This window comes from Magnolia sinica, chromosome 3 (assembly GCF_029962835.1).
Source record: "Magnolia sinica isolate HGM2019 chromosome 3, MsV1, whole genome shotgun sequence".
Taxonomy (NCBI): Eukaryota; Viridiplantae; Streptophyta; class Magnoliopsida; order Magnoliales; family Magnoliaceae; genus Magnolia; species Magnolia sinica.
In genome coordinates, this window is record NC_080575.1 from 87,884,086 (window position 1) to 87,910,178 (window position 26,093).

General features: G+C 40.3%; 1 protein-coding gene across 6 annotated transcripts; it reads left to right on the forward strand.

Annotated features, from left to right (window-relative positions):
* Positions 1 to 20,855: 20,855 nt before the first annotated feature.
* On the forward strand, positions 20,856 to 25,545 carry LOC131240153 (protein root UVB sensitive 4-like). 6 transcript variants are annotated; one of them, XR_009168638.1, is made up of 8 exons: positions 20,857 to 21,786; positions 22,648 to 22,717; positions 23,500 to 23,602; positions 24,110 to 24,256; positions 24,358 to 24,504; positions 24,774 to 24,926; positions 25,021 to 25,156; positions 25,407 to 25,544. XR_009168638.1 is itself a non-coding variant. In XM_058238224.1 (7 exons), exons 1-7 carry the CDS (start codon positions 21,669 to 21,671, stop codon positions 25,433 to 25,435), a joined length of 720 nt encoding a protein of 239 aa, XP_058094207.1. In that variant the 5' UTR covers positions 20,856 to 21,668; the 3' UTR covers positions 25,436 to 25,540. The 6 variants fall into 6 exon arrangements, 2 of the variants coding, with proteins under 2 accessions (XP_058094207.1, XP_058094206.1); XR_009168639.1 differs by having other exon boundaries at positions 24,774 to 24,885; XR_009168640.1 differs by having other exon boundaries at positions 24,774 to 24,879; positions 25,407 to 25,543.
* Positions 25,546 to 26,093: the final 548 nt, after the last annotated feature.

Here is a 26,093-nt window from a genome sequence, read left to right on the forward strand (position 1 = left end):
GTGCATCACTGTGGCTCCACGTGGGGCCCACCATAATGTTTATAGGCCATCTAAACTATTCATAAGGTCACGTGGACCTGGATTGAGGAGGAAAAAAACAAATTTCGTATTGATCCAAAACGTCTGACCCCAAAAAGGGTCTCAATGGTAGGCATCAATCCTCACTGTTCCCAGTGGCATGCGCCACCTGAGTCCTTGGAGGGGTTGATTTTTGGGAGGCCCATTATCCCGAAGGGGACCTATCAAATGCACGATGTCGATGATTGACACTCATCATGGTGGGGCCCATGGTTGGGACCATGGGTCCCTGCCAGGCCGTCCGTCCGCTAGGCGTAGGTGCTGCCTGCGTTCTGCAGCAGCAGCGTCAGCGCTGCCTTCTTTTATTTTTTTTAAATCACGTTTTCCTGTGGTTTTTCACAGGTGGATCTCGCATCAAGGAAATCCAGCCCAACCATTGAATCGTGCGGCTTAAGACCGACCAAAGGAGTCCAATATGCGGCCTGTTTTTGGCGAGAAAAAAGATCCAAGTGGTTTTCAACAGTAGACTCCACTATTTCCTATGGTATGGCCCGCCAAAAAATGGGATCAGCTTCAATTTTAGGCTCAACGCCTAAAATAAGCTGGGGAATGGAATGAACGGCTTGGATTATGTACAAACATCAAGGTGGGGCCTACATATGTGGCCCACCCCAAATGTACCCTTTTTTTGTTAGCTTGTAAGTACACACCCCTGTCAGTACATGCACCCCATGTTAGCCACGCCCGTCCAGCGTCCAGAGACGCTGGACTGCATGGATATAAAACAAGCATCATGGTGGGCTCCACGCACTGCCATGGTGGGGTCCACGTGGCGGCCCACCAAGGTTTGGATCAACTGATGTTTGTATTTTCCTTCATCCATGCTTGGACAGCAAGGTGGGCTCCACCAGAGGGTTGTAGTGTGGTCCACTAAATGGACAACATGGATACAATATATATATCATCGGGTGGGCCATCAACAATGAAAGTGAGAGAGAGAGAGAGAGTAATAGAGAGAGACGGTGATGGAGAGGAGGGACCCCGCCACTATAGGCCCTCCATTAATACAACACATACATCAAAATGGGTCCCATCAATAAGTGGGCCCTCAAATCATGAAATCAACAGTAGAAACTCAAAGATCACCCACCTCTAGGCCTTCTCCTTGCTCCCTTAGGCTCTTAAGCTCCTTGCCTTCTTCTTTGATGGAGGTTAATGGGTTTTGATGGTGGGGATGAGAGATGAGAGGGTGGGAAAATGGGCCACACTTATTGCTCTTGGAATTACTTGGGAAGGCTCGGACGTATGGAGCTTGGGAGAATAGAGATAGAATGAGGGAAAGAGAGAAAAAAATATTCAAGGGATGGGTAATTTGGTGGTTGTAATGAAGAAGTATGGGTGAGTTTGAATTTTTTGTAAAAAGAGGATGGGTTTGTTTGAAAAATTGTAAAAGAGGGATGGTGAGGGGAGAGAGAGTTGACTTAAGGGAAAAGGAGGGATGGGTTGGTTATACTTGAGGTATGGTTGTACTTGATATTGATTAATTGATGGGACATGACGTAGAGATTCCGTTGAAATTCGCAACACGCGGCATTCCTTTGAAACGAACGCTAGCCCACATCTCCTGGCCTGGGCATCGGTTGGGTGCGCGAGTCACGGCGTTGAAACCGTGGTGACGGTGCGATCGCTAAGGTACAAGTTTTGAATCGAGCTGACGTTGGTATGTGGGACCCGGCTTAGGATCTCGCACAAACGTCAGATATGGGTCAAGGATTGTCAAAATTCGAAAGGAATGACCATGGAAGCCAACGGAACGGTACAGACTAGGATACGGGCCTTACATAAATTATTTCACCCACAATGGCTGACAAACTATGCTCAATAGCTTTGCTACTATTATTAAGACGGAATATTATAATTGTGATCGGCCTCTTTCTCAACCACTGAATTTTATGGGGCCGATCTTTATTACCATTTTATTCCTCGATTAGGGTCGCTTGATTAACAATTGATTCTTCAGTTATAGATCCCCATAGGGTTCGATGATGCTTTTTTAGATATCAGCCGTTAATTGAAGTTTTACTTACGCTACCATTTACATCTTCTAGTAAATAAACACCATTGTGTAAGACCCTTTTTTTAATGCTTTTAATGGTCCTTCCCATGTCGCCTTCCATTTTCCATATACTCTATCTATTGCACCAATTAGAAATTGCCTTCCATACAAGCTCTTACTCGACAAAGCTCTTTTCCTTTACCTTCTGGTTGTAAGCCTTAATCTTGTACATCAGCTTTGGCATCATCCATCTTGGTAGGAGCCAGCTCAAGCTCATGAAATGTTATTTCATCATCTGCCATTATATCCTTCTTGGTGAGGCATTCGGCTATAGTGGTAATATATTCCTCGAGCCTACTGATTATGGCTGTGATTTTAGCCTTTCTTTTTTTCTTCACTATTGTACTCAATTAAGGAACATTTTCAACAAAATAATGAGGTTGTAGCCAATATGGGGTAATTGCATTCGACAACTCAACAATTTTGGGTGATTCCTCAAAGGCCACAATGGTTGGCTCTGAGATTCAACCTTCCAATATTGTTATGACTGGAGGATGGGACCAATTCAGAATTGGCATCAGAATTGGTCCTAGTGAGATCCTTCAGTGTGGTGGTGATTCTACCTACGTGGGCATCTGATTCGGCCTTAGTTCCAGCATATTAGCCTTTGTTGTGAGAGAATCCCATTCGTGGGTGGGACTAGTAGCGATGAGAGCCTCTAGTTACTCCATGGGTTCTACAACAGTAGTCACTCCTATTGGTTGGCCATTCTTGTCCCGCCCGATGTGGCGTAATGGGCCAACCCTTTTATTGTAAAACTTCGCCTTAACTAAATCTAAATCAACTTTAAATTTGTTAGCCAAAATAATTTTCACTTTAAGTTCTCCCCATGAGATTATGGATTGATGGAGTGAAGATGGGACACACCAATTGGCATAAATCTAATTCCTTTCGAGGAGTGTGTTGTGGATGGCGATAATGAAGAATGCCACCTTGACTTCGGTATCGCCTACCTGCAACTCAATTTTGAGTATCCCTTTAGTGTTTGTAATTACCCCTACAAATCCACAAACTATGATTTCGTTTGGTAATAGGTCATCGGTCGTCTTGTTAAGCTTCTTAACCATGACCATTGGCATGATGTTTATAACGACGTTGTTGGTCATCATTACCTAGGATACAGGATACCCATCAACATGCATGGAAATGTACAAAGATTTAAGGTGTTTCGATAGCTTATTTGGGGGGTCTAGTGAATACCACTCTCTCCACTCTAGTAACTTCGATGTAGATGGAGCCTTGGGCCATATGATGCTTGTTTGTCAAAGGAATCCCGAGTTGTAACATCCGATTCCTTCTAATTCTCCTCTTATGCGACGAAAGATTGGTCATTGCATTCCTTGTACTAGGTGAGTGCATAGGCTTCCACATCAAATATTATGGATGCTTTCCTTGTTTCTTCTATATCTCCCTCAATATGATCCGGTTGTCTTGTTCATGCTTGGAATTCTATGGGGAGAATGAACACCATGTTGCAACTAAAGGTGATAAGGGGCATGGTTCTGAATGTTATTATCGTCTCACACTCATCCTACTTTGGAGAAGTGGTGACTTCTGGATCAACTTCCTGAACAAAATCTTCATGACTTGGAGAACCTTGGAACGACTGCAATTGCTTTGAATGTTTTCTTCTGCAACAAATTTCTAGGTCTTTATTTGTGAGAGTGCCCAGTGGGTTGTTATGTGGACTTGGTTGTGGCATGAGTCTTTGATTGACTGGCCACAAATTTTTATTTTTTAGAGGCAGCAATGGCAAATTGTCTAGTAGCTACCCTTCACCTCTGTAGTAGCCTTCTTTAGGTTTGGGAGAGGACTTGCGGTATCCAAGAGAATTTCCAATGGGTAGAAATAGTCCATCAATCCATGAATGCTTTGGTTGGCCCGATCATCCTTGGTCTACTTGTTCGCAGTAGCCCAGTTGTACTTCTACCTATTTTGACGCTACATGCTATGGATAGCTTCAGATCCGGGGATCATGGTTAATGCAGAAGCGGTCATGCCTTCTTACTTTTCCTTTTTGTGCTTTGACACAAGCACCATGCCTTCAGCTTGTTAGAATAAATTGTTAAAATTACAGCTAGGTCTCTTTACAAGCATCTTATTATAGAGGAATGCTATTAGTACACAAATAGTGGAGTGCACATGATGGGCAGTCCAAATCGTGTGCCTATCTGCCATGTGTCCCCCTGGGAACTTGGCTACAAATTTTCATGTGCAATTAGGCATTCTAAATATGGTGCACTTCACAGTGCAACAAGAATTCCACACTTGGATGCTCAAACTACATTTTGCTATTGTTCTCCTTTTAACACATTTGTGACTGCCATTTTCAAAAAGCTTGCATTTGGTAGTTTTCTATGCTGAAGTTGGGCTAAAAGGCTTTCTTCACATCATAATTAGTTGCAACTTGTTGACAGATGCGTGAAGTCGTGCGGGATGTTGCAAACTATTTCCCAATGGCAATAATTAGTGGAAGATGTCGTGATAAGGTACTAGAGCAATTAGCTACTTTGCATGGAAAATAGATACAGGCAAGTGTATTTGTCATTTTACTTTTTACAGGCTCATGCTTTTCCAGCCTGGGGTGGTATGTTTGTCTTATCTGCTGGTTTGGCTACACAGTTACATCTTATTCTGTTAATTGGATTTTATTGGGGATAGGAGAACACATTTCAATCAGATGTGGTTCATTTTTTGTTCTTTAATAGTAGCATGTCTCTTGTTTTTTGAGAAACAGGATCTGCATAAATGGTCCCAAATGTCATTGACTTCACAAACCATAGTTTTTTTTTTTTTAAAAAAAGATCTCATCCAATGTGTATCTTTGCTATCTAGATATCTCTCATATTACCAGAGCCGAGGCTCTGTGTGTCAGTTTCTGCAGGGGTCATACTATTGTGGTGTCGGAGCTGACAAGGCATTTGGATGAGACATTGTTGATTCTCACTACAAAGCATGCCTTTATACTAGAATTAACATTAGTGGGATCAATGGAGAAGTTATGCATGGCAAGGTAGTAATCTCTTGCTTGTATTCTCTCTTTTGGTTTAGCTAAAATTCTGATGCAGTCCATGTGAGCCCCACTTATCTTGAGGATCGAGATTGGGAGGAAGTGCCAAGTACTGTCGTCTCTATTCTGGTTTAGCTTAAATTCTGATGCAGTCCATGTGAGCTCCACTTATCTATATTCAAGTTTAGAGGATTGTGTTCAAAAATATCTGATTTACACACTGGAATTAGGGTACTTTTTCTCTGTTTCAGCTTGGAATTTTGCTTTAGATCTTCTTTGATGGAATATTTTGATTTTTCAATCTTTTTTTAGGGTAGCATATGTGAATCTTTACTGTTTTATTTGTTTTGATGGGAAAATTTTAAAAAGATCATAGAAATAACAAATTTTATTATGTGATTTCCAAGTTTAAGAAAATGCAGTGTGGATTTAAGTAGGGTTTTAAATTTTCACTACATTTGAATGATTTATTGTTGTATTGTGGCTCAGTTTCACTAACAAAATTTACTGTTGTTGTATTGTGGCTCAGTTTCACTAACAAAATTTACTGTTGTTGTATTGTGGCTCAGTTCCACTGCATTTGAATGATTTACTGTTGTTCATTTGAATGATTTCCAGATCTCATCCACTTGTACCATGCCTATAAGTTGAATTCTATAAAACCCATTCCCTGATGAATTTAATTTGATTTGATTTTATTTGATGCTGCTGAACTTTCTACAAAACTCCAACCTTTTTAAGCAAGAACTGTTCACTCACCCATCTTTGATATTTGTCGACAAACTATTTGAGCGACCTAGCTAACTGTGTTTGTTCACTTCCACATGATCATCTGATGAGTTGGTCTCCTGGAAGGCCTGTTTATCAAAAATAGGAATCTGTGTGCTACGCTGGCATTTTGAGAATTGCTCTGATTTCATCGAGTTCCAAGAGTTTAGTGCTTCATTTCCATCGACAGTGGGAAGAGATTTCCTCTTCATACAAGGAAGCACTCTCAGTCCAGCATATGAACCAAGCATGCATGGTTGTGTTTCCATTTCACCACAATCACTAGAAATGTTCCGTGTGCTGCAACTATTGGATTGAGTTATTCTGTACATATGCTCAACAAATTCATCAATGAGAAGAGGCCAATCACCTTTAGGGTCATATCCTTCAAGATCCTCATGTATGCATCTGCTAAATGGTAGAAGTTGTTGCCAAGTGTCCTCAGAAATATTATGCCGATGATGTTTCTCGACAAATTCACACCATTGGTTAAGAAGTCAAAACCTTCCTGTCAAAACTAATCTCCACACAGCTATAGCCCTTCTTACACCGATGTTCTTTTGCCCATTTTCACGGCAAATGAAAAACACAAACCCATAGAAACATGTGAATGAATGAGAATCTACAGTCAAGTTTAGGAGTGACATGAGCTTGGAAAGGTCGTCAAAAATCACACTCCTGTCACTTAATTGTCCTCTTGAGTCAACCAACTTTGAAGCAGATCCAGTTCCTCCTTTGATTTTGCATGTTCATTTATTGATATAATCTCGCAATATCGGGTGTAGATGTCAATTTTTCCATATCATCGCGGGTCATGAGCCCAAAAATGAATGGGCGTTCAATAATCATTGTTTCATCTTATGTAGTCCACATTAAGGTATGGATAATATATGGTTTTAGTTCATGGTAAATGGTACCTTTTATTGTGGATCACCCCTGGACCAAAGACCCAATACCTATTGTTGTAAGTTCGTATTGATTTCGCTAATTGTAATAGAAAACAGACTCAAGCTCAAGCTGGGGGAGATTGTTACCACAATTCCAACAATTGGTACGTACAATTTAGAAGGCAGATTTAAATTTTATTTATTATTTTATTTATTTGTAAATCTGTGCCCATATGCATTGTCAGAGAAACTAAAAAACTTACTCATTCTCAAATTGCATTGTGGAATATGCATCCATTATTCAAAGAAAGTGCGACATTCTAAGCACTCACACTTTCTCTCCTTGCTTGCTAAATTGGTGAGTCTTCTTTCCTTCATACTATATGATTCATTGATGAAGTGGCTTGCCCATTTGGACAAGCTTATGTTTATATATTATCTCGAAATTGATGAAGTAGATCCAGATGTGCGTTGGAGCTATCCAGATGTTGAGCGAGGGTCCCTGAAAGGTGAGAACCGCTGTTATGACCATGATGAAGCTGTCCATTTTCTATGCAATATGGGTGGCCTAGCCATTTGGACAGGCCCATGTTTATATATTATCTCGAAATTGATGAAGCAGATCCGGATGTGCGTCGGAGATATCCGGATGTTGAGCGGGGGTCCCTGGAAGGTGGGAACTGTTGTTATGACCATGATGAAGCTGTCCATTTCCTATGAACAGCATTGGAGGGGCTTGGCCATTTGGACAGGCCGTGTTTATATCTATATTTGCAGGGACCACACCCTTAACCTAAACCACACCCTAAACCTATAACCTAAACCTAAACCTTAACCTATAACCTAAACTTTAACCTATAACCTATAACCTATAACCTAAACCTAAACCTAAACCTGTAACCTAAACCTATAACCTATAACCAAAACCTGATCCTAAACCCGATCCGGAACCCAAACCCGATTTCCTAAACCTAAACCTTGACCTATTCTCAATTTCCTAAAGCTATAACCTATAACTTATAACCTATAACCTAAACCTATAACCTAAACCTATAACATTAACCTAAACCTAAACCTAAACCTAAACCTAAACCTAAACCTATAACCTTAACTTATAACTTATAACATAAAACGTAAATGTATTCTCAAATCCCTAAACCTAAACCTACACCTAATCCTAATCTCAACTACTTAACCAAAACCTAAACTTAAAAACTCAAACCTAAACCTGAACCCGATTTTATAAACCTGAACCTTAACCTATTTTCAATTCCTTAAAGCTATAACCTATAACCTAAACCTAAACCTAACCTAAACCTAACCTAAACTTAAAACCTAAACCTAAACCAAAACCAAAACCTATAACCTTAACCTAAACCAAAACCTATAACCTATAACCTATAACCTAAACTTATAACCTATAACCTAATCTTAACCTAAACCTAAAACCTAAACCTAAACATATAACCTAAACATATAAACTAAAACCTAAACCTAAACCTAAAACCTAAACGTATTCTCAAATCCCTAAATCTAAACCTACACCTAATCTTCATCTCAACTCTCTAATCTAAACCTAAACCTAAACTTGAAAACTCAAACCTAAACCCGATCCCGAACCCGAACCCGATTTCCTAAACCTAAACATTAACCTATTCTCAATTCCTTAAAGCTATAACCTATAATCTATAACATATAACCTAAACTTAAATCTTAACTTAAACCTATAACCTAAACCTAAACCTTAACCTAAACCTAAATCTATAACCTTAACCTAAACCAAAACCTATAAACTAAACATTAACCTATAACCTATAACCTAAACTTATAACCAATAACCTAACCTTAATCTAAACCTAAAACCTAAACCTAAACCTAAAACATAAATGTATTCTCAAATCCCTAAACCTAAACCTACACCTAATTCTAATCTCAATTCCTTAACCCAAACCTAAACCTAAACTTGAAAACCCAAACTTAAACCCGATCCCGAACCTGAATCTGATTTCCTAAACCTAAACCTTAACCTATTCTCAATTCCCTAAAACTATAACCTATAACCTATAACCTATAACCTACACCTAAACCGATAACCTTAACCTAAACCTAAAACTTAAACCTAAACCTAAAACCTAAATGTATTCTCAAATCCTTAAACCTAAACCTACACTTAATCCTAATCTCAACTCCTTAACCTATACCTAAACTTGAAAATCCAAACTAAATCTGATCTCAAACCCGAACCCGATTTCCTAAACCTAAACCTTAACTTATTCTCAATTCCCTAAAGCTTAACCTATAACCTAAACCTTAACCTAAACCTATAACCTAAACCTTAACCTTAACCTTAACCTAAACCTATAACCTTAACCTATAACCTATAACCTATAACCTAACCATAACTTAAACCTAAAACCTAAACCTAAACCTATAACCTATAACCTAAACTTAAACCTAAACCTATAACCTAAATGTATTCTCAAATCCCTAAACCTAAACCTATACCTAATCCTAATCTCAACTCCCTAACCTAAACCTAAACCTAAACTTGAAAACCCAAACCTAAACTCGATCCCGAACCCGAGCCTAATTTCCTAAACCTAAACTTTAACCTATTCTCAATTCCCTAAAACTATAACCTATAAACTATAACTTATAACTACACCTAAACCTAACCTAAACTAACCTTAACCTAAACCTAAAACCTAAACCTAAACCTAAAACCTAAAAGTATTCTCAAATCCTTAAACCTAAACCTATACCTAATCCTAATCTTAACTCCTTAACCTATACCTAAACTTGAAAATCCAAACTAAACTTGATCTCAAACCCGAACCCGATTTCCTAAACCTAAACCTAAACCTTAACCTATTCTCAATTCACCTTAACCTATTCTCAATTCCCTAAAGCTTTAACCTATAACCTATAACCTAAACCTAAACCTAAACCTATAACCTAAACCTAAACCTTAACTTAAACTTAAACCTATAACCTTAATCTAAACCAAAACCTATAACTTAAACCTAAACCTATAACCGATAACCTATAACCTAACCTTAACCTAAACCTAAAACCTTAACCTAAACCTATAACCTAAAACCTATATGTATTCTCAAATCCCTAAACCTAAACCTACACCTAATCCTAATCTCAACTCCCTAACCTAAACCTAAACCTAAACTTGAAAATCCAAACCTAAACCCGATCTCGAACCTGAACCTAATTTCCTAAACCTAAATCTTAACCTATTCTCAATTCCCTAAAGTTATAACCCATAACCTATAACCTATAACCTACACCTAAACCTAACCAAAACTAACCTTAACCTAAACCTAAACCTAAAACCTTAACCTAAACCTAAAACCTAAATGTATTCTCAAATCCTTAAACCTAAATATACACCTAATCCTAATCTCAACTCCTTAACCTATACTTAAACTTGAAAATCCAAACTAAACCCGATCTCAAACCCGAACCCGATTTCCTAAACCTAAACCTTAATCTATTCTCAATTCCCTAAAGCTTTAACCTATAGCCTATAACCTTAACCTAAACCAAAACCTATAACCTATAACCTAAACTTATAACCTATTACCTAACCTTAACCTAAACCTAAACCTAAAACCTAAAACCTATAACCTATAACCTAAACCTAAACCTAAAACCTAAATGTATTCTTAAATCCCTAAACCTAAACCTACACCTAATCCTAATCTCAACTCCCTAACCTAAACTTGAAAACTCAAACCTAAACCCGATCCCGAACCCGAACCCGATTTCTTAAACCTAAACCTTAACCTATTCTCAATTCCCTAAAGCTATAACCTATAACCTATAACCTAAACCTAACCTAAACCTATAACCTTAACCTAAACCTAAAACCTAAACCTAAACCTAAACCTATAACCTTAACCTAAATCTAGGTTTGAACACATTACTCATGTTGGATTTTACCATAGTTTAGAAGATTTGTAGATATATTTTTGATTTCTTCATATATAAGTGTTTTTTTTTATCTTTCTTCCTTTTGAGATGTGTACAAAGGCATGCTTGTTTGATTGTGTCTACAAATGTTGTTTTATACAGGCTGACAAGCTAAAGAAGTCAGTGGAGGATGAAATTCATTTTCTCAAGGGAAGGGTTTCAGAACTTGAAAGTGATCTTGTGTCGAAGTTCACAGAAGTTACATCTGCAGTTTCAAGGAAAGAAGAAGCTCTATCTTCTGCATTTGCTGAAATTGACTGTCTGAAGGAAGAAAATTCTGTAAAAACGTGAGCATTATTGAATGCATATGGAGAGTGTTTACTGTGTTGGAGTGTATTTGTTTCTTACACATAAGGGTATGCCTTAGTCGTAATTATTATAATAGCTTGAGCAAAGTGAAGTATTGTTTATTTAGAAATGTGAATGTATGATGCATTATATGATTTGATTGCTATTTGCAATAAATGCATCGTTTTTTTTCTGATTACATTTTATGTACTATTTCTATCAGCATTAAGCTTAGATGAGTTATCAATCACAGCAGGTTCTTACAATGGAAACAGGTCATATTATTACAATTTTTTTAAAAATAGCTACGAATATAATCCGTAGCTATTGGTATCTAATTGCTACGGATATTGTCCGTAGGTATTGGTATCTATTACTACGGATATAATCTGTAGCTATTTGTATTTATTGCTACGGATGTTATTAGTAGCTATTGGTATCTATTACTATGGCTATAATCCGTAGCTATTGGTATCTATTGCTATGGATCTAATCTATAGCTATTGGTATCTATTGCTATGGATGTAATCCGTAGATGTTGGTATCTATTGCTACGGATATTGTCTGTAGCTATTGGTATCTATTGCTACGGATATAATCCGTAGCTATTGGTATCTATTGCTACCGATATAATCTGTAGCTACACCTTTAGCTACCCCACCAATAGCGATGGACGTGCTACGGATCATATCCGTAGCAAAAGGGATTTTGCTATGGTTTTTGGCCGTAGCCTTTGTCCGTTTTTCTTGTAGTGAACACAAGGGCCTCACATACATCACAATGGGCCACGTCAATGAACCTTAAATACATCACAATGGGCCACATCCCATGGGCCTCAAATACATCACAATGGGCCACATCTATGGGCCTCAAACACATCACAACGGGCCTCATACACATCATAATGGGCCTCACACACATCACATTGGGCCATATACACGGGCCGCATGTACATCACAATGGGCCTCATACACGAGCTGCATATACATCACAATGGGCCTCATTCAAGGGCCTCATATACATCACATTGGGCCTCGTGGGGTAGCCCATGATCCAGCAAATAGATGGACAGTGTGCTTACAATACACACATCAAGGTGGGCCTTATGCAACACAAAGTGGGCCTACACATCATCAGGTGGGCCTCACATCAGTGAGTGGGCCCCACATACAGCAAGTAGGCCTTGTATATGGCAGGTGGGCTTGTTGGCTAGGCGGTCAGCCCAACTGGTTGCTAGCCTGGCCCAGGTGTCCTGCAGATAAAAGGTGTAGATAAAACACATCATGGTGGGGTCCACATCTGTTGGGTAACGTGGATAAAATACGTCATAGTGGGGCCGTTGGCACTAGACGGCATGGATGAAACACATCAGGTGGGCCCCACTGCTGCTGAACGACACAAATAGAATACACATGTCATGGTCGGCCCCACCATCCCAGCTTGGATGGCGTGGACAGACATATATATCAGGGTGGGTCCCATGTCCAAATGGACGGTGTGGACAAACATATATATCAAGGTGGATCCCACGTCCAGATGGACGGCGTGGGTAGACATATATATCGAGGTGGGTCCCACCGTCCAGGATGCTGGGCGGTGGCCAATGTGGATATGAAACAAATATCATGGTGGGGACCCATGACCTGGATGGTATGAGTATAACACATACCTCACGTGGGACCCATGGTCTGGATGGACAGGGTGGATACAACATATATCTCAGGTGGGACCCACCATCCTCTGCTAGATGATGGAGTCACCACATGTGAAACCAAGGTGGGTCTACACATGTGGCCCACAACTCTGGATACAAGCTGATATTTGGGATTTCCTTTATCCAGGTCTATTTAAAACAGACAGCCCAGTGGGCCCTGCCCACTAGACGGCTAGCCCAGCTAGCCACTGGCCCTTGATGGGCTAGACAATGTGGATTAGATACATCATGATGGAGGCCTTAGGGTGGGCCACACAATCTGCACTAAATTGATATTTGTGATTTCCTTCGTCCAGGCCGGCCCGAAAACAGGCAACAAGGGTCAGCTGGACAAGGTGGCGAGGTGGGCCTCGGTTTGTGCAGCAAGGTGCGTCCCACAATGGGACAGCGGAGTAAAACATATACATCATCAAGGTGGGTGGGCCATTAATAGGGAAGAGAGAGAGAGAGAGAGCATGATAGAGAGAGAGATAGACGTGCAATGGAGGGCTCCGCCACTATAAGCCCTCCCTTCCATGCATTATAAATCATACATCAAATGGGTCCCAATATTCGTGGGCCCACCAATAAAAATCAACGGTGGAAACCTTTTTCCACAAAAAATGTAAGGTTTAGATGACCTTCTCACAATGGAAAAATAAACATCATGATGGGGGTCACGGAGAATGGCCCCATCATGGAATGAACATATGAATCATGGTAGGCCATCGGCCACACCTAGGGTCCAATGTAAGATCCATACCATCAATTGGTAGGCCCCACTTGGCCGATCATAAAAAACACACATCTAGTCCTATAAACACCCACCTATGGTCCTCTTTCTTAGCTCATTGGAATCTGTGCCTCCTAAGCTGTCTCTTTGATAGAGGATGATGAAGATTAAAGGTTGGATGGTGAGATTTGGGGTAGGAAAGTGGGCCTTGATCTTGGGTTCTTTCTCTTTTCTCTCCTTAGTCTTTTTCTCTCTTGGTTGCGAGGAAAAAATGGTAGAGAATGGGTGAAAGATGGGAGATATAAGGAGAGACGGATGGGTCTCTAAGAGGGATGGGATGAGAGGTATGGTGGTGTAAGGAAAGATGAGATGAGGGTTAACTTTTGGTGAGAGAGGGATGGGTGTCATGCCTTGTTGGTAAGAGAGGGATGAGCTAGGTATGGGTTGAGATTGTTTGTATTTGATTAATTAATGTGATAGGTTGGTAAAGATTCCTCTTTCGAGATTCGCAACGTGTGGTGTTTCTTCAAAATATACGCGAGCCAACTACTCCTAGGCTGAGTATCGCATTGGTGCGCAAGACACGGCATTGGGACCACGATGACAGCGCGGGTGCAATAATACAAGTTTCGGGTCAAGTCGACTTAGATATATGGGATGCGACTTAGGGTTGCGCGCAAATGCTGACTATAGGTCGCGGGTTATCGAAATTCAACGAGGAGGATCGCGGGAGTTAGAGGAACGGTATGGTCTAGGATATGGGCCTTACATGGAAGGTCAAGATGATTGGCCTTTTGGTTCAGTAAGGATTGGATGACGTCCTTGAGAAGCGACCAAAATCTATGGATAATGATAAATGAAAGAAATTAGATAAGAAAGTAAAATCATCAATCTAGTTATGTTTAACAGATGAAGTTCTCTACAATGTCAAGAGGGAGAAAATTGCAGCGGATTTGTGGGCGAAGTTAAAGGACGTTTATGCGAAGAAGTCCCTTAAAAATTACCTACACTTGAAGCTATAGTTATTTAGCTTCAAGATGGCAGAGGGATGAGATGTTAAGACCCACATCAACAATTTTAACAAGATCTATAAATTACTGGATATGAAGGAAGTGATTAAGGATGAAGATCAGACTTGTATCTTATTGAATTCACTCCCAGCCTCGTATGAGTCTTTTAAAGACACGTTGTGCACTGGTAACCTGTCCCTTAGTGTTAACACCATTATCATCTCATCCCTTTAGGGAAAGATGATGAGAAAGAAAAACGATAGCATGGGGGCCTCCACCGATGCATTATTTACGAGGAGTAGGAATTCTAAGCACGACACATAAGCTTCTTGATTAAGATCCAAATCCGAGGAAAAGGGCAAAGGAAAGTTAAAGTGTTGAAATTGTGGGATGTGAAGGAACATGAAGAAGGATTGCACAAATCTTAAAGCGAAGAAAGAGAACACAGAGGTTTCTTCTAGGGAGGCCAACATTGCCACATCTGATGAAGAAACAAGCGAAAGTAATGTGCTATTAGTGTCTATAATCGGACATTTATACGATGATCATAGAGACAAGTGGATTCTAGACACGGAGGCTTCATATCACATGACTCCTCATCAGCATTAATCCACCAACTACAAGGAATGCGATGGTGGACATGTATTTATGGGCAATGATAATGCCTGTAATAATGTGGTTGTTAGATCAGTACATATAAAAATATTTGATGGGATAGACAGTGTCTTGACTGAGGTGAGGCATGTTCCTGACATGAAGAAGAATATGATCCCTTAGTGCACTCGAGGCAATTGGGTGCAGATTCACTAGTTCCAATGGTGTCCTTAAGGTTTCAAAAGGGAGCACTTGTGGTCATGAAAGCACAGAGGAGTGGGAACCTTTACAAGTTTATCGAGAGCACTTCACAAGTGGATCTGTAGTAGCTGTAGCGAATTTCATGTTTGCACATATGTGGCATGCATGTCTAGGCCATATGAGCAAGCGGGGCATGAAAGTACTTCCTTCTCGATGTTAAATTCTATTTTTTAAAGGCATTGATTTTAATATATGCAAGTATTGTATATATAATAAACATTCAAGGTTATCTTCTAGTCTGGTAAACATGTATATAAAGGAGTGCTTAATTATGTACATTCTAACATAGGGGGGTCGTCGCCCGTGGTTTTCACTGAAGAGTCATCATTATTTGTTACATTCATTGACGACTACTCTTGAAAAGTTTGAGTTTATTTCATAAAACATAAATCTAAGGTTTTTAGCAATTTCAAACGATGAAAGGCCATGGTGGAAAAATAGACGCTACCAGAAAATTGGGAAAAGGCTACGGATAAAAGCCGTAGCTAAAAGACTATGGCTACAATTAAAGTCCGTAGCACGACCATAGCCATAGGTATCAAAGCTATGGCTACGGATTTAATCCATAGTCATAAAAATAATAGGTTCGGATTAAATCCGTAGCAATACTTCCGTAGCTGTAAAGTTTATACAGTTATGAATTATATCTGTAGCTAAAAGTAAAGCGAGAACCGTATCAATAGGCTGAAATTATCAACAGCTACAGTTTTTAGATAAAGGGCTATGGTTAATAGCCGTAGCTAATGCCTATTTTTAAAAATAAATAAATAAAATATAATAATGGTATCTCTTACTATTGTAGCACATACCCTGATAGATCAACTCATATAAGCTAATATAGATAAATACTTCATGACTAAATCATTCATTAATTCAATCAAATACAATCACTCATTTTAATCCATTCACAAAAGTACAATGTCAACATAATAGTTATATGTCTATTTAAAATTCTCATTGATAACGAGATTCAATGCCTTCTCGTAGCCAAATAGCTTCTCAATAATTGCAAGCAAGAACCCCATGGATGTGCCTCTACTGGTTATCAATCTGCCATTACCTAACACCCTATTCTCAGCTTCGCTTTGATCCGAAAGCTTACTGCACATGGCTGAAAATCAATTTTATCATACAAACAATGTAGTTATATGAAAAAACTACGCCCCAAAATTGAAGAACTAAATTATAGAGAAAGACGACGATGAGATGACATAAAAGAGAAAGACAATACTCGGGTTCTAATTCCAACCCCAATCCGAGTCCGTTGATGAATATGCACAGCTTGGATAGGCTAATGCTTCTGTTACCTATTGTAAATGACATAAATAAATAAATAAATACATGAGAAGAAGAGGAACAACAATAAATTTAAATAAAGATAGGCCTAACACCAAGGTTATTCTTAGTCGTGTATTGGTAGCAAACACATTGAAACAAGCATGTGCACTGCCAACATGTTATGTGTAAGACCTGTATCTTAGCTCGTACCGTTCTATAGACTTTTGCGGTCCTCCCGATCAAATTCTGGCGACCCACGATCTGTTATCGGCGTTTGTGCACGATCCTGAGTCGTATCCCGTGTTCTAGAGTTAGCTTGACCCGAGACTTGTACCCTTGCGACCGCGCCGTCATCGCGGTTCCGACACCGAGACGATACCAGGACCAGGAGATGTGGGTCTGCGTTCAGTTTGAGAAAAAATGCCGTGCAAGAGAATCTCTACCAAATGTCAAATCAATCCCATCAATCAATCAAAGTACAACCCATCACTTCATCACATCCCCAAGCACACAAGTCATTCCCCAAGTCAACTCTCTCTTACACAACCCATACCACCCATCAGCCATCTCTCTCCCTTACATCACTCCTCTTTCTCTCTCTTCACTCCATTTTCTCAAGCAACCCCATGAGAGCAATCGTCCAAGCTCCATGGATAGTGTTTGTGTGGCCCGCTTTCTATCTCCTATCTCCACCATCCAAGTTTCATCTCAACCGTTGAAGTTGTTCCTTTGGAGCTCTAACATGCATTGGTGGAAGAAGGAAGAAGATATCAAAGGTGGGTGTTCATCATCTCATTTTTTTTGGATTTAGGGCCCACTTGTTGTGGGACCCACTTGATGTATGCATTGTATCAGGGAGGGTCCAATAGTGGCAGGGTCCCTCCCCTTCCCGTTTCTCTCTCTCTATGTCTCTCTCTCTCTCTCTCTCTCTTATGGATGTCGGTGTGTGTGTGTGGCCCACCATGTAGTATGTATTTTATCCATGCCGTCTATCGAGTGGCCCACATGCCAATCCATTTGGACGGGTCCCAACGAAGGAAAACACAAATATCAGCTTGATCCAAGAGTGTGGCCCACCTGACGTGGGGCCATCGTGTTGCGTAGGGGCATCCAAACCGTCCATTCATGTGGGGCCTACTAGATTGGGTGTACCCCTTTCATCTAAGCCGCCCAGCGTCCCTGGACACTGGACGCTGCCACTTGCATGATCTCACACACATACATATTATATATATATATATAATGTTATATATAATATAAAATTTTATATTAATAAATTTTATGGTGGGCCACTCCTACGTGGGACCCACATTTAATATGATATTTGCACCATCCAGATGTATCTGGACAGCAGTGTAGTATATAATATAATAATAATATATTATATATAATACTATGGTGGCCCCACGTGGGACCCACCTTTACTGTATATGTTTCATCCATCCATGGATCCCATCCACGTGGCCCACCATCCCGTGGCAGATGATCCAAACTGTCCATTTGAGGACGTCAGCAAGTCGGGCCTGATCATAGGGTGTGTTATATACACACCATCCATCAGTTTTTTCCCAAACCGTTCATTTATGTAGGGCCTGCTTGATACACATGTGGCATTCAGCTGCCACGTGTATGCGGGACCCACCTTGATAATTATTTTTTTGGTCTGCACCGTCCAGATGTGCTGGACAGTGGACCACCTTGTATGTGTGTATTTCATCCACACCGTCCAGTTTCTGGACGGTGGAAATCCCCCACCCCAATGTGATATTTTATCCCAGTCATCCATCATCTAGACGGTGGGATACTACCGTGATGTAAGTGTTTTGTCCTAGCCGTCCACCATCTGGACGGTGGATGTGGGGCCTATCGTGTGTAGTGTGGTATCCTGGTCGTCCACTTCTAGCCACGTGGAGAGACGTCAACAGGGTCTGTGGGACCCACATATGGTATGTGTGATATCCAACCGTTCATCCATTTGCATCCATGTTGTCCATTAGAGTAGGGACAATAGGTCCCACTGCTGACTGACAACAGCAAGTGTTGTGGGCCCAGCCATGATGTATATTTTGATCCTCACCATCTAGAATGTTTGGACAGTGCTAGATCGTTTGGACGGTGCTGTCCTACCCCACCTTGATGTAATTATTTCATCCACACCATCCAGATTGTGTTGGACAGTGCTGGACAATGTTTGGACGGTGCTGTCCAATGTTTGGATGGTGTTGATTTACATAGGCCATGTTTGGATGGTGCTGATTTACCTAAACAATGTTTGGACAATGCTGATCACCATTAGTGGGCCATGTGCCCCATGGAATGATAGTGTACAGTGATACACATGTTATACCTGTAACTAGTGAAATGATTTTTGGTGTGGTCCAAGCCCATTTGAGGCCCATTGGTGCGGCCCATCTATGGGGCCCATCATGATGTATTTTTGGCCCATGTATGGGGACCACCTATTTTGTATATGAGGCCCATTAATGCGGCCCATTGATGTAGCCCACTTGATGTGTATGAGGCCCATTAGTGCGGCCCATTGATGTAGCCCGCTTGATGTGTATGAGGCCCATTAGTGCGGCCCATTGATGTAGGCCACTTGATGTGTATGAGGCCTATTAATGTGGCCCATTGATGTAGCCCACTTGATGTGTATGAGGCCCATTAGTGCGACCCATTGATGTAGCCCACTTGATGTGTATGAGGCCCATTAGTGCGGCCTATTGATGTAGCCCACTTGATGTGTACATTAGTGCGGCCCATTGACCCACTTGATGTGTATAAGGCCCATGTGTAGGGCTCACCTATTATGTATTTGAAGCCCATGGGACATGGCCCATTGTGATGTATTTGAGGCCTAGGTACAAGGCCCAATATGATGGGTATTAGGCCCTTGAGAGAGGCCCATGGTGATGTATATTAGGCTCTTGTGTGAGGCCATGGGCCCACTATATGTTTGGCCCTATGTGGGCCACTCCTTGGGAGCAATGTTGGTTAAATGTCCACATTGATGGGTAATGATGGTTGAATGTCCACATTATGACCTTCCCTTAGGCCCTTTTGGTTAGGCCGATTCCGATTGTCGAGGCCGAGTCTGATTGACGAGGCCAATTCCGTTAGTCGAGGCTGATTATTGAGGCCGATTCCGATTATCGAGACCGATTCTATGAGGCCTATATGATGAGGCCCATTGTGATGCATTGAGGCCTATGTGATGAGGCCCATTGTGATGCATTGAGGGCCAGGCGATAGAGCCCATTGTAATGTATGATAGGCCCATACGAAAGGCCCATCGTGATGTGTATTAAGCTCTTAAGTGAGGCCCATAATGTTGCATATTTAGCCCTTGTGTGAGGCCATGGGCCCACATATGTTAGGCTCTATGTGGGTCATTCCTTGGGGGCAATGTTGGTTAAATGTTCACATTGTCGAGGTCGATTGTCGATGCCGGTTATTGATACCGGTTATAAGTATATGACAGCATAGCATCATGATACATGCCCATACGCATCATCTGCATGTTTGTTATGAGATGTGGTTGACCATTTGATATGTCATTGGGCAGGTTGTTTTGAGACTCTCTGACAGGCTGAGATTGTCTCACATGAGCACACGGTATACGCAGGATTGATGCATGACTGGATTGTATGACTCATGCATCTTGCAATGTGTGCTGTAGTGACATCAGGGATGTAGCCACCATAGGCATATCATGGATGGCCAGATGGGACACTGGAAATCTGTTCTAGCATACGGGCGCCATAGATATCCCTGGGTAAAAAATTTTAAACCTCTGTGGCCAGGAGACGCCCCAACGTCGAGACCGAGTGGATATATATGAGCGCATGAGGGTCAAATACCAGGAGGCCATGACTCCCACTGTGTCGTGGTCGGTTGGGAGGGATTGTGGCCTTACTCACCCGAGGGTAGGGGGCATTGCTAGGCTGAGTTTGACCAGCTCGTGAATGGGTCCGCTATCGACGTGTCGGGTAGATATTAGCTGACTACTGGCCAGGCGGATGGTGAGGTCTCTTCCACTTGCATGGCCGCGAGTCAAGTCTTTCTTCTGTACTTTCTCAGTTTCTTATATTTCACTCTGTACTTTCTCAGTTTCTCATCTTGATGATAGTCTGCTCATTAGGATCACAATGTCACAATTTACTATTCCAAAATAAACATTGGATTGGTAGAACTAAGTAATGAAAATATTGAATAAACCAGGAAAAACCTAAACCTGTTTTTCCCAACAAAACTAAATCCTCGTTTAATCAGTTCCATCGCAAAACACTTAGAATCTGATAATCACATTTCATATATTGGATGGCTAAGATTGTCATATTGAAGTCCTTGAGCACCATGGTAATCCAAGGTAGGGCCTAATTAGTGGAATGTTCCTAATCATACTGAATCGACGATCAATATCACTTGATTGGTGTAACAAAAGTCAGTCCAGTAACTTTTTTTATTTTGTAACTGGGTCATGGGAAAAATGGTTCAAACGGTTGGTACAAACATTAAACCTTCAAAGCATTTAAGCCATATCTACCAAAAGGTAGTTTATGGAGACACTTTAAGGGTGTGTTTGAAGTAAGTTTGCATTGAGTAGCATGGTCATTGGATCAAATGGAAAGTGATGAGCTCATTTCTTCATAATGAACAAAAGAGCTCACTTGCCATTTGGAGCCACTTTCATGTACTTCCTGCATTCCGGTCAATGTGAAACAAGTTTCCACACTTTTAAAAAAAAAAAAAAAACTATTATTAATGTTTCCTCTATTCGCTTTTTTTTTTTTTTGTGGAGTATCTCCAGATTCCATTTGGCAAAGAATGATAAGAATATGCGATATGGGTTTTTTCATTCTTTCCTAGATTCTCTTTTATGGTATTGTGATTATTGAATCTTTCTTGGGTATGTTTGGCTGTTTCTGTTTTTTATTTAATTCTGTTTCATTTGGGTTTGATTTTGTATTGATCATAGATCAAATGTTATCTTCCACTGCTTCAACCAAGTCAAGATGAGAGGAGCCGATGGTGCATTGCCAACTGTTGAGGCCAGGCATCGGTCGGCGGGACTGCCGTAAGCATCTTTCTTATATTTTTTCACGTTTGATCTTTCTCCTAATTTTGTGCCATTTAGAGCCCAACTGTAAGAAGTAAATTTTGAAATATTTATTTTTCTTTTTAAAATTGTAATGTTTTTAGTTTTTAAATAGAAAAGAATAGTTTTTGCAAGTAATTTGTGAATTTTCACCATGAAAATATGTTGATGCATTTGTGGAGCAGGCATGGATATGATTACATTGAATTCTTGTGCAAGGGTGTGAAGGGTTTGAAAACAAGAAAATGGTAAGTGTTTACTTAACTCAGGCAAATCATCTTTTGGACAAATTAGATGTATGCACATCAGCTGGACCCATCCAAATTGTGGTCCTCATTTCCAGAAAGTAGTCACCTTGATAATATGGCCGTTGGGAATTTTGAGTGTGTTATGGACTACTGATAGCCCATTACCATTTTTTCTTCTCTGCTTTTAGCATTTCATCCATCATGAATGTAGCATGCATTAATTGCAGAGTTCGGACTGTTTCCTCATCCAAACTTTTATGGCTTAATTTATCCACTGTGATAATTTTGTTTATTGGCAATTTAATGATGGCTTTTTAATTTGGATGGTCGGGATTATTTTTCACTTAAAAATTGAACCACAAGAAATGGGAACTTCTGCTTAGCCTCAGTCATTTGGTTGTGTTATTCGGAATTGATTGTGTTATCATTTGGTTCTTCCTTAGTAATGATATGTCTACCAGGAAGTTATTGGGGAGGAGAGGCTCTGGAAACTACTATTCTTTACTAAATTTACCAAAGGCACAAGGGATGATTTACATAAATTGTGAATTTGTCATTGCTTGAAATTTGAATCTCCAATGCTTTAGATGAAAAATGCTATGAAAGTACTCTTTTGTTTTGCTAATTCTTCTATTCTGAGGTCGGCACCATTTTCTGGTAGGTACTAGAAGATGGTTGATGCTGAGGATATTCAACCTCTTGTGTGCGATAATGGAACTGGAATGGTTAAGGTACCATGTAGGACTTTCTATCATAAAAATTGTAATTGAAAACCAAGCTCATGATGTTTGTACAATACTATTTGAGCTCATTTCGTATGAGCGAGGCCCATGATTCAGCAATCCAAACCGTCGAAATGATTGTCCCCTCTATGGATGACCCATGCTCATCTCCCAATTGGAAAAACCTCGACCCTTCAATAGTTGGCCAAATAAATGGACAGTTAAGAAAGAAAATGCAGCCAACCTTCACATTCAATGGGAAAAAGCCAAATATTATATAGCTAGGATCTTCCAATCTGGGGTACTTTTTGTCCATGATGTCCATTGTATCAATGGTTTTGGGATCACTGAAGCATGTGCCCCACCTTTGCAAACTGAACATATTGTACAAGCTCTCAGCTTAAGCATTGTATAATACCTCCAAGTTAAACTAATGACTAAGAGATTCCTCAACATGATATGCTCTATTGCCCTGATTTGATTGTTCAAAAGGATGAAGAGTTTGATGGAAATGTTTCGAATAGAGTTAAAGAGTTGGATGGGTGGGTGAGGAGGAGATGTGCCTCTATAGTGTTGGGGTTGCATGCGAATGAAACATGAAGGTAGATTTTTTGTTTTACTCATTTCTCTTTCATTAGTAGGTGTATTTCTTTTCCGATATGCCAGTGGTAGAGCTCTATAGTCATTTTCTCTAGATAGTTACAATAGCTCGACGGAGGTAATGTTATCTTATCTTGCCATGTTTTATTTGTTTGATCGATTTGTCACTTTCTTTTCGATTTGCGAACAAGGCGGGTTGCACCGGGAGAGGTGGTCGAGAAGACTGTTGAGAAGAGGCAGAAGAGGATGATCAAGAACAAGGAGTCTGCTGCTCGATCAGGGGCCAGGAAGCAGGTGGGCCTGTAAAATCAGGTGGGACCTACCTTTTGGTGATCGATAGTGTTTGTTTGGCAGACCCCACTATGGATGGTGATGGACAAAAGATGCCCTCCAGTGAACAATAGTAGCCTTTCAATCAGTAAACTTGCTTGTAGCATTAGCATGTGGACCATTTACTTTATTTGATTTCCAACCATCCATTTCCAAGGTAGGCATTGGTTGCTCGGTTTCTCCACTATTTTTGCAACATCACCCATCCACAGTGGGGTAGACCACATGAGGATCAGGATCCATTTTGGGTGTCTTTACCTATACAAAATTCTAGCATGGACTAAAATGCCACTGGCCCTGATTGAACATTGCATATTTTCTCCTCACTGTAGTAATTTGGAAAAAAACAAGAAAAGAAAAGAAAAGAAAAAAAGAAGAAGAAGAATCCTTAAATCATTTAGTTTTAGTAACTACAAAGAATCATGGTTGCATTAATATTCTTATGGGAATGCTTGATTGATTGATTTTCAGGCGATGTTTCGAGCCATAGGGATTGGGTCCTCTCGGTCCCTTCCATTGGCTACTGCATTGAATTGGGTGCTGAAGGATGGGCTTGGACTGCTTAGCCGATGCATATACACTGCTAGCCTTGGATCTGCATTCGATGCCAACTTGAAGGTATGAGTATTGTTACTTGTTCTAGAATTCAATCTTTTGGTGGCATCAGAATTAGGTTTAGTGATTGATCTTGCTATGTGCTGTTTTTGTCTCATATGCAGAGGGTAAGGTTCTCAATATCAATCTTATTCAGCTTGAGCATTGGAGTTGAGTTGCTGACTCCAATGTTTCCCCAGTATTTTTTGCTTCTTGCAACTATAGCCAACATTTTGAAATCAATTAGTCTGGCTGCCTACCTAGCAACCGGTGTAAGGTTTCAACCTTTTGTATACTTTTGATTCACTAATATACAGGCCTGTTATACTTACATCAAGTTGATAGTAACAACATAAGGGCCTGTTTACAACACCCCTGAACTTTAGGCTGACCAACATGTTCACTGGTTTGAATGAGTATGCCATGGTAATGGGTCTGACCCATTGTTGTGGCATTTCATTTTGATGATTACATGTTCGAGGAGAGTGTTTGTCTGCTCATTAGAGCCACTTGGTTTGTGCCTCTACCATTGGAGGCTCAGGAAGAAGCCTCCTACGAACAAGAAGCTATCTATCAGTATGAGGATGAGGAGGATGACGATCTGGATGATGAAGCTTACTTTGGCAGCTCCTCAAGCTTTCATATTGGTAACCGTAGGTATTTTATACCTCTTTAGTATATTTGTTTATTCCTAGTGAGATTTTTGTTTGTTGATACTAGCACTCTTTCTAGCATTCAATCGCTGCATGCTTGTGCCACATGTACAATGTTTATGTGCATGCATACAGGTTGATATATTCTGCTAGCATCCAGAAACTGACTATTGGATTAAAGAACATTTTCCCCCACTGAAGATTTGTACCATTCTTTACGGATATCACAATGATATTGATGTTCCTGTCTTATTGCAAAGTAGCAATGAAGGTTTCTTTCATTTCTTTTACTCTTATATGTTTTTGCTTGGATATCCATATGCTTGTACATGTGTCAAACAAGTCTGTTTTAGACTTCATATGGTAACTTTGCTTTTTTGACATTTAAATGCTGAGAAAGAAACCTCTAGAGCTGTTAAAAGTAAAATTAGGAGCCAGGGCCATGCCAATGGAGCGATCTGAACTGTCAATATGATGGACTCCACTATAAATTATTGCTAATGGCGAGTTCTTCTTTGTAGATGCTTTCAGACAATCGAACAAGCTGTAGTTGTTCATCAGCCAAGCAAAAGTCATACCCCGTTGTGACTTTGTATTATTTGTGGAACCTAATATTGTGTAACAGTTTGATTGAGTTTGTTTTGAAAACTTTAAATAGACTGTTGTTAAATGTTTTGTTGGTATTGTGAGTTTCATGATTGATTGTTTCATGAGTGGATTGAATGAATGGATTAGTAGTTTAAATAAATATTTAAAAAAATTAAACATTTTTAGCCTCAATTGTAACCGAGGCTTGGATTTAGCCTCAGTTGTTGAGAACCAAGGTTGAAATTCTCGTGGCTGAAGGCTTTTAGCCTTGGTTGTTGAGAACTGAGGTTAAAAATAGATTTAGCTTCAATTGGAAGCAATTGAGGCTAAAATTTGGATTTAGTCTCACTTGAAGAACCGAGGCTATAAAAGTCGTTTTAGCCTTGGTTGCTAAAACCGAAGCTAAAGCCTTTAGCCACGGGGATTTCAACCTCGGTTTGGATAACTGAGGCAAAACTGAGGCTAAAGGCTTTAGCCTTAGTTTTTAACCTTTTTAGCCACAGTTTTGAATAGAGGTTAAAGCCCCCTTTTCGTGTAGTGCTAGGTGGAGCTAATATTCCGTTTCTTCTAATGACAAGCTGCTTGAGTGTATGTGAAATCCAGTTAAGAGTCATCCTACA

What these genes read in the sequence shown, in the direction of transcription:
- LOC131240153 (XM_058238223.1), top strand. Translation starts at nt 21,669, where the DNA reads ATGGTGCATTGCCAACTGTTGAGGCCAGGCATCGGTCGGCGGGACTGC. An exon ending in GTGCCATTTAGAGCCCAACT is followed by an intron (nt 21,787 to 22,647) that starts GTAAGAAGTAAA and finishes ATTTTCTGGTAG; the next exon opens with GTACTAGAAGATGGTTGATG. An exon ending in ATGGAACTGGAATGGTTAAG is followed by an intron (nt 22,718 to 23,499) that starts GTACCATGTAGG and finishes TTTGCGAACAAG; the next exon opens with GCGGGTTGCACCGGGAGAGG.